Raw genomic sequence first — 11,681 nt, forward strand, 5'->3', positions numbered from 1 at the left:
AATGGAGTGGGCCAAATGACAGAAAGATTTCAAAGTTCATAAAACTCCTTGAGTTCTAGCCTTTTTGTTTTGGTTCTTTTTTTGTGTGTTTTTGAATGACTTGGAGACATGCTGATAAGATTCTCTGAGAAAATGAATGGTCAAATATATAAAGAATAAATGAGTGAGTGACTAAATAACTATATAAATAATAAACATATTTAAAAATTATAATGCAATCAATGGAGATGCAGTCTGGCACTGAGAAAAAACTGGGTTGAAATAGTGAGAATTCATGAGTTTAATATTACTGATGGTTCTATTATATTGGAAAAATGACTTTTTCGTCTCTGGGCCTCAATTTCCTCATCTAGAAAATGCATTAAACTATACTAAGTAGTCTCTAAGTTCTCCCTCATATTTGAGTTTTTAGATTTTAATCCATTTAAGAGACTAAGTAATGTTACTCCCCATGGACCTTCTGCTTCTAGCTTCTATCACCTTAGCTCTTGTCCATCAGAGGACACACTGCCTTCCCACAGCCAGTTAAAAATAAAAGATAAAAAGTAAATGGAGTAAGATATCCTTCTTTTTTACACTGTATAAATGTACCACAGTTTTTTAATCCACTCATTTACTGATGGGCACTTGGGTTGTTTCCTGATCTTAGCTATTGTAAATAACACTGCTATGAACATAGGGGTATATATATTTTTTCTGATTGGTGTTTCTGGCTTCTTAGTATAGATTCCTAGAAGTGGGATCACTGGATCAAATGGCAATTCCATTTTTTTTTTTGAGGAATCTTCACACTGTTTTCCACAGTGGCTATACCAGTCTGCATTCCCACCAGCAGTGTACTAAGTAGAGTTCCTTTTTCTCCACATCCTCACCAGCACTTGTTTGTTGATTTGTTGATGGTAGCCATTCTGGCAGGTGTGAGGTGGCATCTCATCATCATTTTAATTTGCATCACTCTGATGATTAGTGATGTTGAATATATTGTCATAGGTCTCTCGGCCATTTTCATGTCTTCTTTGAAGAAGTGTCTGTTCAGGTCCTCTGACCATTTTTTAATTAGGTTGTTTGTTGAGATGGATGAGTACTTTATCAACCTTTGAGAAATCATGGAGGGATGTGAGAGTATTATGCTAAGTGAAGTCAGCCAGTCAGAAAAAGATAAGTATCACATGATCTCACTTATATGTGGAATCTAATGAACAAAATAAACTGATGAACAAAAGAGTTCCAGAGACATTAAAGCAAGTAACAGACTGATGTATTTAAGAGGGAAGGGGGAGAGAAATGGAAGAGATTAATCAATGAACTTATATGCATAGCCCATGGACAGACAATATTGCCGGGAAGACCTTGCGGGGAGGTGTGAGCGGGGTAGAGTGGGTCAAAGGGGGAAGGAAAGGGCGACATCTGTAATACTTTCAACAGTAAAGATAAATTTAAAAAATGTAAATGGGATAATAGATTTGAAATCACTTTGTAAACTCTAAAAGGGTAGACAAAAGATAATTTTTAAAGTACTGGAGAAAGAAGAAATGGTCCTTTTTCAAGCATGCATGCTACTTTGGACCACACTGTTAAGGGAAATCAGATCTGGCCACCACAAAGAGCCATGAATAGCCTCTAGAAATAGAAAACTGAAGCAATATTATGGATTCCCGAATTTTGATCTTTTCCACACCTCCCCTCACACCAAGATGACCTTGACCAAAATGGAAGACAAATATCATCTTGCTGGGAAAGGTAAGCTAAAGCAGCTTGCACTTACTCAAGGAGTATCAGAAAGCCTGTGACCATGACTATGTGAGAGTTACTGGTGAGTTTTCCTTTATGCAGAGCAGTAGGATTTGGCACCCGAAGCCGAGATTTGAAACCATGGATGATTGCCCTTCTCATTGTGTTATTGCTGACTGTGGTGGCAGTGACCATTGGTCTTCTGGCTCACTTCTTAGTCTCTGGTAGGTAAAGTTATGGATGTCACTCAGTTTGAGTTCATTTTTCTGTCAAGCTTCATTCGCATACATGAATGTAATTTCATCCAAAAGACATTTGTACTTTTACCTGTAAATGCCCACATTCTGAATATTTTTATTTATTCAATTATTTCATCAACGACTAATAACTGAATGCCTATTATATGCAACTACTTTTCTGGGTATTCAAGATAGAGCCTTAAGCAAAGTAGACCAATTTCCTATATCCTTGGAGCTCACAATCTAGTATTCTTCTAAGAATTACACAAAAGATCAAAGATAGTAATCATAATACGTTCTAATCTTCATTGTACATTCAAGGGAAAAACCATGATAAATTACTTACTAAATTAGTAACTAAAATTGGCTCTTTTACTCATCATTTTTCTGTCCACCAACATTTCAAAGCTAAAAGCAAAGCACATGTTCAAGGAAATGATTAATTTTGAAATGACTGGTAAACTATAAATATGACAGAATGTTTTTACCAATTTTTAGAGAAAAATTTGCACTCTCCAAAATAATATTCAGGGATTTTTGTATTGCCTGATATGTTTATAATCACATAAACAATGCATTTTAGAATTGCCTCTTCTAACATTTCATTTTTCTCTGCACAGAGTAAAATCCATTTACATTTTTTGACAAATCTCTACAATGTGACTCTGACCCAGATTATGTGATAAAACAAATAGTTCAGGTTGCTAACTTGAGTGGTCTTATCTGCTGTCACTTTCCTCAAACTTGATGAGGGACTGAAGACTCCATTATGAGCTTTAAAGGGCTTAAGAACATAGTTCTGGGTCCAATATAACAATCCAACCTATAGTTTACATGATGGCAAAGAGTTTTAGGTCAGTTAATTTGATTGCACAAAAACTCCTTTGCTATGATTAAAAAGATTGATAATTGTGGATTGTATGGATAAACATCAGGGGGTCTAAAAAGCATTCCATATTCAGAGATGTCCCACTTAGGAGAGAGACTATCCTGAGATCCCTGTTTCTTTCCTAGCTCCATGGGAAACCCTCATTGTGTCCTGTCTACGCCAGGCTCCCCGAGGAGAAAGGTTGTTTTGTGGTTGCTCTGTTCTCAATTTCTAACTCTCTCATAGCTTTCTTGCCCACCCGCCCTCCAACCTGGACGCTTTCCTCCTGAGATTACCAAATCCCTCAGTACTTCCCACAGCTCTCTGTGTTCTCTCCTTTCTTACTGATTCATCCCAGTTACACACTGTTCTCACTACCAAACTGATAGTGTTCCCCTGCCTTTCTTTTCATGTATTTCTTAGTGTGCCTGGTTCTCACATTACAAATTAAAATGTATAAAGATTTTTATTTGAAAAAATTAATTTAAAATATAAGTGAAAAACATAAAAAAAATTTATTTATGTCTACTTCCAGTAGTGTATACGATGGCATACACTTCACCTCAGCAAGGGGTCATATGGTAATTAAACGTTCCAGGACTAGAGCCAGACTGTCCGGGTTTAAAACCCAGGTAGGTCACGCACCGCTTCCATAGCATAGAGCAAGTTTCTTAACGCCTGTGAGCCTCACTTCTCTCATTGGTGAAATGGAGGTGATTATAATCTTAGAGAGCTGGAGTGAGGAAATGCTACAGGTAGAGTGCACGGAATGGGGGTTGGCACATAATAGGCATTCAATAAATATAAGCTGCTGTTATTAACCAGCGGTATTAATCATTTTCACTGTACTTTTTATTAAACTAAATTAGAAAGGCTCTCAGCAATATATTCAAGACCATATTAGCCTCATTATAGTTGGATTCTGAATTTTTTTCCAAAACCACTTAATTTTCTGCTTTTCCTTTTCACCGCAGGCCAGAAAACGGAGTATTATCATGGTGTCTTTAAAATTTTAGATGTACGAACCAATAGTGATTCTGGACACAATGGTGTATACCAACTGAAGGACTTAAAAGAGATAAGTGAAAACTTGGTAAGTCAGACACAATTATTTCTATCATAGGATAATGCAGGTGGAAAGGATTTTGTAGATCATTTCACTCAATATTTTTCAAAACCTAAGTTTCAGACTACCTGCACCAGAATCATCTTGCAGATGCTGAGGTCCCACTCCAGACCCACTGGATAGGTGTCTGATGGGAAGGGCAGGGCAGGATAGGGGAGCAAGGGCGTCAGCATGTCTAACAAATGGGTCGTCCTGATTAACCACTCTTCCTGACTCAACTACTTCATTTAAAGGTGAGAGAACTGAGGCCGTAATATTACCTAAATGGGAACGCTTAACCATGTCAGAAGTGGTTATTTGTAAGACACATGCTTGTTTTTGGAGACCACATTTTAAAATTTTAAAGATTTTTAAATATATGAGGAAAGATGATCATAAATATTCATTTTCTCTTACATAGTAATAAAGTTAAAATACCCAGGCTTATTACAATTTAGTTCAATGAAATGCTAACACATTTTTTAAAACTAAAATTAAAGAATGCTCCTAAAAGGGAAAAAAAAGTAAACTTAGCTGTCCAATAATTTTGCTCAAGATACCTTGAACCCTTACTTAAATGCTAAGCTCAAGTTAACTTTCCTGTTAACACAGAAATACAGTTATTTTAAAGATGTAAAAATAACAGTTGTATTGGTTTGTTTTAGTCAAAGAACTTTTTTTCCTCTCAAAACATTTTCTTTTTTCCTTCAAATCAATTTTTACTTTTTCCATATCACCATCCAATCTTTGTCCTAGGCATTCTCAATTACAGCATATGGTAAATATAGAGATGAGGTTTATAATGTATGTTTTCAATTATCATTAAATCATGCATACTTATTCTATATTGAAGTTTCATTCCCCCAAATCAATAACCATTTACAGATTGATATACATCCTTAAATTCTTCTATATTCTTGACACCTTAGAAAATAGAATTTATAATCAGTTCTTGAGGAAAGACAGTTAAAAACTATATATATACCCTAGTACTTCCTTTATTCCTCTAATCCTGAGAAACTCCACATAACTTCCTCAATGAAAAATATGAGTATACGTAGTGAAAATGGTATACAAATTATTTGAACAATGGGAAATTTATAGCAAGTATTGAGACAGTTAAAAATCTGTGTTTTTTATTTTATTTTATGTTTTCTTCCCAACATTGTTGTTGTTGTGTTAGGCTAACTGAGATATTGTCTTTTTTGAAGTGAATGGACAAGAATGCAATAGATGTTTTAAAAGAAAGCGAAAGAAATGATAAAGTACACCTATAACAGGAACTGTGTTTGGAAGTAGACTTTTAGGTTTCAATACAGAATTCATTTCTAGGAATGGAGAAGCCTTAGAGCAGTGGTTCTCAACCTTCTGGCCTTTTAAATACAGTTCCTCATGTTGTGACCCAACCATAAAATTATTTTTGTTGCTACTTCATAACTGTAATGTTGCTACTGTTATGAATGGTAATGTAAATATCTGATATGCAGGATGGTCTTAGGCGACCCCTGTGAAAGGGTCGTTCGACCACCAAAGGGGTCTCGACCCACAGGTTGAGAACCGCTGCCTTAGAGGCAAAGGCTAAGTTAGGTAATGACACACTATCATCCTGAGTACATGCAAGGCCTTCTCTAGCATCACTATATTTTTTCTTTATTGATTAAGGTATTACATATGTGTCATAAGCCAGTCAGGGAAAGATAAATATCACATGATCTCACTTATTTATGGAATATAATGAACAACATAAACTGATGAACAAAAACAGATCCAGAGACAGAGAAACATTGATCAGACCGTCAAACCTCAGAGGGAAGGTAGGGAGAGTGGGGGCAAGGAGGAGAAATCAACTAAAGGACTTGTAGGCATCACTATTTATGATTCTTTATTCTCATAGTACACTCCGTTCATCTCCCTCTGCAGGCGACCATTCTGTATTTCATGTGTAGACTTTTGTTTGTATTTATTTTTTGCAAAAAATACTTTTTGTTGTTTTGTATGCACATGCTTTTAATTATTCTTTGTGTTATAAATCACTTGGCTTAGTCAGGTCTGGCTGCTTCCAAAGTACCACAGACGGAGTGGCTTACAAACAGCAGAAGGTCACCTCTCACAGTTCCAGAGGCTGGAAGCCTAAAGTCGTGGCACCAGCATAATCAGGTTCTGTGAGGGCCCTCTTTCAGGTCAGACCATAGACTTCTTGGGGTATCTCACAGGGTGGAGAGCAGGGAGCTACACAGCCCTTGGAGTCTCTTTAGTAAGGGCACCAATTTATGACCATTTATGACCTAATTACCTCCCAATATCTTCCCACTTCCTGAGATCTTTACCTTGGGGGTTAGGATTTCAACATATGAGTTTTGGGTTAAACAAATATTCAGTCCACTGTATCACTTTTTGTTTCATAAATTTTTACTCAGATGTGTTAAGATCTCCCTATGCTGTTAAATGTGCATCTAATTAATTGTTCTTAGCAGCTACATGATGATTCATATTATATACCGACCATGTTTTACCTCCTCCCATTATTCCAAGAAATGCTGCACTAAACAGCCTCCTCCTTATCCCCTTATGAACCCATGCAAGTTCTTCAGGAAGCAGAATTACTGGGTCATTAGGTTTGCATACACTTGATTTAACTAATTGGTGTTGGCTTGCTCTTTAGAGTGACTGCATCAGTGTGCACTCCCATCTGCAGTGCGTGAGGATCCCCATGTCCCAACATTTTTGCTAACGCCTGGTATTAGTTAGCTTTCTCATTTCTGCCAACCATTAAGTTGTATCTTATTTGTGATTTAGTTTGCATTTTTCTAATTGCTAATGAGTTTGAGCATTGTTATATATACTTGTTAGCCTTTTGAGCTTTCATTTCCATAACCTGCCGTACCTTTCCTTTGCCTATTTTTCTGTTAAGGCTGTTTTATTTTATTAGCATTGCTTTGCAGGAGTTCCTTATGTTGTGATGCAAACAATCCATTGGTTACAGACATTGTACTTATTCATTCTGTCTTCTACTAATTTGGGCCATGCTTCCTAAAAATACAGATTGGTAATTTTGAAATAATCATATTCATCAATTTTCTTTGCCTTACTGTTGTGTTTTTAAAAGTTTTTATGAAGTCATTTCCTCTTTCTAATTCTATATTAAAACATTCTACTATCATTTCTTCTATTAACTTTATAGTTGGACAGTAGGTCTTTAATGTATCTGGAGTCTACTTTTGAGTGTGATGTTAGGTAGGAACCCAGGTGTCATTCTCCAAATAGTGAGCCAGTTTTCCCAATTGATTAAAACAATCTGTTTTCCCAACATACGGTACGTTATTCAGCTCTTTACATTTCTCAGCATCTGAGTCTTGCAAGAAAGGAAACATGATCTGTTCCCTAAAACTGCTCCCAATCTCTTTGGAGAGATGAGAGGAACATAAAATTGAATAGCATGACACGATATAATTAAGGATTAAATTGTACGTTGAGGAAGGAAGTACAAAAGAACTTCAAAGAAGAGGAAGATCAACTAGGGTTCCCATGGTCTGGAAAGGCTTTGTACTGTTGTAGCCCTCTTTAAAGAAGACCGGTGTCCCTTTCCATCCACTCCCCACTAAGTTACCCTAAGAGTTACAGGAAGGGTTCATGCCTCATCCTGAGCCACTCCTATTTATTGTTGTTAAATTCCAATGAGTAAAACCAGATTCTTCTCTCTGCACCATAGGGGTGCTCACTAGACAGCCAGGACAAACAGGTTGCAGTCCTGTTCTTCCTCATAATTTGAGATTTAACTATTTGAATGCCAATGGAGATGTAAAAGTAAAATGAATTCATGCTCAGATACTGCTAAAACCCATCCCAGTTCCCTGAGATAGTGGCACAGACATGTCTCATCTTTCATATAATTTTTCAGAGAAGACACCAGTAACCAGAAACCAGTAATTCATGACACTCCCAAATGGATAGGTCACTTTCATCATTATTATAAGTTTGAGTAGTGTCACTGACAGAGGGAGTACTTTATTTGGAAAAATATATTTCAGATATATCAAGAAATACTTTTAAATTATAAGGTCATTACAAATAACACCATGACAATAACATAGCTAACATGTGTTGAATGCTAAACACCACATTAAGCATCCTATGTGTCATTTTAGTTAATCCTCAAAAAACAGCCTTATAAGGTAGGTACAATTACTATCACATTTTTACAGATGAGAAAACTAAGGTACAGAAAAGTTAATTTACTCAAGATCACACAACCAGTAAGTGATATAGTTGGGACTTGAGATTACATGTTCTTAATAAACTATCATCCATAAGAATCATCTATGTGATTTTCTTTCCCATCAACCATCCCATAAAATACCAGAAATCAAGTAATTATTCCTGTACATTATCAAGTACATTCGTCTCTCTCAACTATACTATTAACATGGGTTAGTGATCACCGTCTGCATTAGCAAAGGCAACAGTTGGGAATTTTCTTATTGGGGTCGTCTCTCACCAAAAAACAAAAACAACACTCTACTCCTATACCCAGAGCACTTCTAAATTTTATCCTCTTTGTACCCAGGTACACTAAGAACAGGGCCTGAAATGATCCTCAAAGTATCCTTGAGCTTATGTGTCTAGAGTTGTAGTGACAAAAAAAATTGGAAACAGAAAGTGATGCAAGGAGAGGAATGTAATTAGGAACACTCTGTAAATGAATTAGAAGGCAGAAGTGAGATTTGGCTCAGATCAACACTGAAGCAGGAAGTTTTTTAGAGAAAAAGCAACTGTGTCAAGGTACACTTAAACTTAACAAAGGTATTAAACTATTTAAAGTTTGAGGTTGAATAAGGTAAGAGAGGTAAAAGACACCTCATGCTTGGTGAAGGGCTACAGCCCTATGCCTAGAGAGAACAGATTGGATTTGGAAACTTTCAGAAAAAAATAAGCAGATGTTACCAAGAATCTTGTGTTCAGAAGTTAGAAAAATTGGATGTAGAGAGTGGCTGAGTCCTTACTTGAGAGCTAAGACTTACTTTGTTTTGTAATTAAAGATTAGGCATGATGAAAGAGGAAGATGAATAACACTACTTCTACTTTCTATGTCTTTAATTTGAATCCTGAAAGAAAAGGCTAGTTGTTGTATATTTCATGTCAAATCTTCAATATAACACTGCAAAGGAGGCATTATTATCTACATTTTACAGATAAGAGAATTAAGCCTCTGAAGTTAAGGTGCACAACTAGGAAATGATAGAGGGGAGACCTGAAGAAATATACGTCACTCAAACATAAGCTCTTTTCTCTAAATTGTTCTACTAGTCAAGAAAAAAACTCAGCTAAGATAGACAACTCAGTTCTATATAAATTTTTCTCTCATATAATATTTAAGTCCATAAAGATTATAAGTCCTACATAATAAAAAGCTAATATGCAAATCAACTGAACGGTGGCACGACTGGTTGCTATGATGTGCATTGGCCACCAGGGGGCAGATGCTCAATGCAGGAGCTGCCCCCTGGTGGTCAGTGTGCTCCCACTGGGGGAGCGCCACTCAGCCAGAAGCCGGGCTCATGGCTGGCGAGTACAGCGGCGGTGACCTCTCCTGTTTCCGAGGCAGCGCTAAGGACCCCTCGGGGGATGTCAGCCTGCTGGCTTAGGCCAGCTCCCCAAGGCCTAAGCTGGCAGGCAGACATCCCCCGAGGGGTCCCGGACTGCAAGAGGCCACAGGCAGGGCTGAGGGACCCCGCCCCCCACTGCACGAATGTCATGCCCTGGGCCTCTAGTCTAATATATGATACTAGATTACTTTTAGTTATGCAACACATGTGTTTACTTATTATATAAATATGTCTTTATCCTTACTTACTTTGCTTTCCTGTATCAGTTTGTATCCAGCTTTATTGAGATAGAATTGACATATAACATTGTGTAAGTTTAAAGTGTAATCCATGTTGATTTGATACACTTATATACAAGATAATTATCACCATAACAATATTAATTCTTACAATCCATGAACATGGGATATCTTTCATTTGTTTTTGTCTTTTTCAATTTCCTTCATCATTCTTAGTTTTCAGTGTAGAGATCTTTCACCTCCTTGGTTAAATTCATTCTTAGGTAGTTTATTATTTTTGATGCTATTGTGAATAAAAATTTCTTTCTCAGATATTCTGTTGCTAGTGTATAAAAATGCAACTGATTTCTGTATGTTGATTTTGTGTCTTGCAACTTTACTGAATTTATTGATTAGTTCTAACAGTTTTTTGGTGGAGTCTATAGGGTTTCCTATATACAATAGTGATGTTTCTTCTATATACAATTTGTTGAGCGTTTTTATAAAGAAAGATGCTATATTTTGTTAAATGCTTTTCCATATCTATTGAGATGATTATATTCTTTCTGCTAATATGTGTATACATTATTTATTAATTTGTGTATGTTAAACCATTTTTGTATTCCAGGAATAAATCCCACTTCATTATGGTGTATGATCCTTTCAATGTGCTGTTGAATTTGATTTAGTAATATTTTGGGGGGGGATTTTTGCACTAATATTCATCAGAGGTACTGGCCTATCATTATCTTTTCTTTTTTTAAAAAAATATATATATTTTATTTCAGAGAGGAAGGGAGCGAGAGAGATAGACACATCAATGATAAGAGATAACCATTGCTCTGCTGCCTCCTGCACACCCTACACTGGGGATTGAGCCTGCAACCCCGGCATGTGTCCTGACCAGGAATGGAACCCCGGCATGTGTCCTGACCAGGAATGGAACCGGGACCTCCTGGTTCATAGGTTACTGCTCAACCACTGAGCCATGCCAGCTGGGCTAGTTTTCTTTTCTTGTAATGTCCTTATCTGGCTTGGTATCAGGGTAATTCTTGCCTTGTAAAATGATTTTGGGGTTATTCCTTCCTCTTCAATTTTTTTGTAAGCATTTGAGAAGGGTTGGTATCAATTTGTATTTAAATGTTTGGTAGATTCACCAGTGAAACTATCTGGTTCTGGGCTTGTATGTTTTGGGAGGCTTTTGATTACCCATTAAGTCTCCTTATTCATGTTTTCCCTATTTGGATTTTTCTATTTCTTCATGATTCAGTCTTATTAGATTGTATGTTTCTAGGAATTTATCCATTTCTTCTAGGTTATCCAATTTGTTGGAATATAATTGTTCATAGTAGTCTTCTGTGATTCTTTGTATTTCTTTTGTACCAGTTATAATGTCTCCTCTTTCATCTTTGATTTTATTTAGTTGACTCTTCTCTCATTTTTTAAAAAATTTGTTTAGGCTTGTCTATTTTGTTTATCTTTTCAAAAAACAAGCTCTTAGTTTCCTTTATCTTTTCTTGTTATTTTTCTAGTGTTTATTTCATATATTTCTGCTCTGATCTTTGTTATTTTCTTACTTATGCTAATTTTGAGGTTAGTTATTTTTCTTGTTCCTTGAGATGTAAAGTTAGATTGTTTATTTAGCATCTTTTTTTTCTTAATGTAGGCATTTCTTGATATGAACTTCTCTCTTTAGAACTGTTTTTGCAGCATCCCCATAAGTTTTAGTATATTGTTTTTTCATTTTTTATTTGTTTCAAGATATTTTTTTGGATTTTTCCTTTAACCCCATTGGTTGCTCATAAATATGTTGCTTAAATTTCTACATATTAGTGAATTTTCTAGCTTTCTTCCAGTTGATTTCTATTTTCATACCATGATAGTCAGAAAATATGCTTGGGAATGATTTCAATCTTC

General features: G+C 36.1%; 1 protein-coding gene across 1 annotated transcript in view; it reads left to right on the top strand.

The window, feature by feature from the left end:
• Nucleotides 1–1,694: 1,694 nt before the first annotated feature.
• LOC102420080 (transmembrane protease serine 11A) overlaps nucleotides 1,695–11,681 on the top strand; it is a 33,963-nt gene continuing 23,976 nt past the window's right edge. Inside the window, exons 1-3 of the mRNA XM_023744853.1 lie at nucleotides 1,695–1,740; nucleotides 1,806–1,955; nucleotides 3,813–3,931. Of these exons, the coding sequence (XP_023600621.1) occupies nucleotides 1,695–1,740; nucleotides 1,806–1,955; nucleotides 3,813–3,931 (315 nt within the window). The remainder of the gene's footprint in view (nucleotides 1,741–1,805; nucleotides 1,956–3,812; nucleotides 3,932–11,681) is intronic.

This window comes from Myotis lucifugus, unplaced genomic scaffold (genome assembly GCF_000147115.1).
Source record: "Myotis lucifugus unplaced genomic scaffold, Myoluc2.0 scaffold_492, whole genome shotgun sequence".
In the NCBI taxonomy this organism is placed as follows: domain Eukaryota; kingdom Metazoa; phylum Chordata; class Mammalia; order Chiroptera; family Vespertilionidae; genus Myotis; species Myotis lucifugus.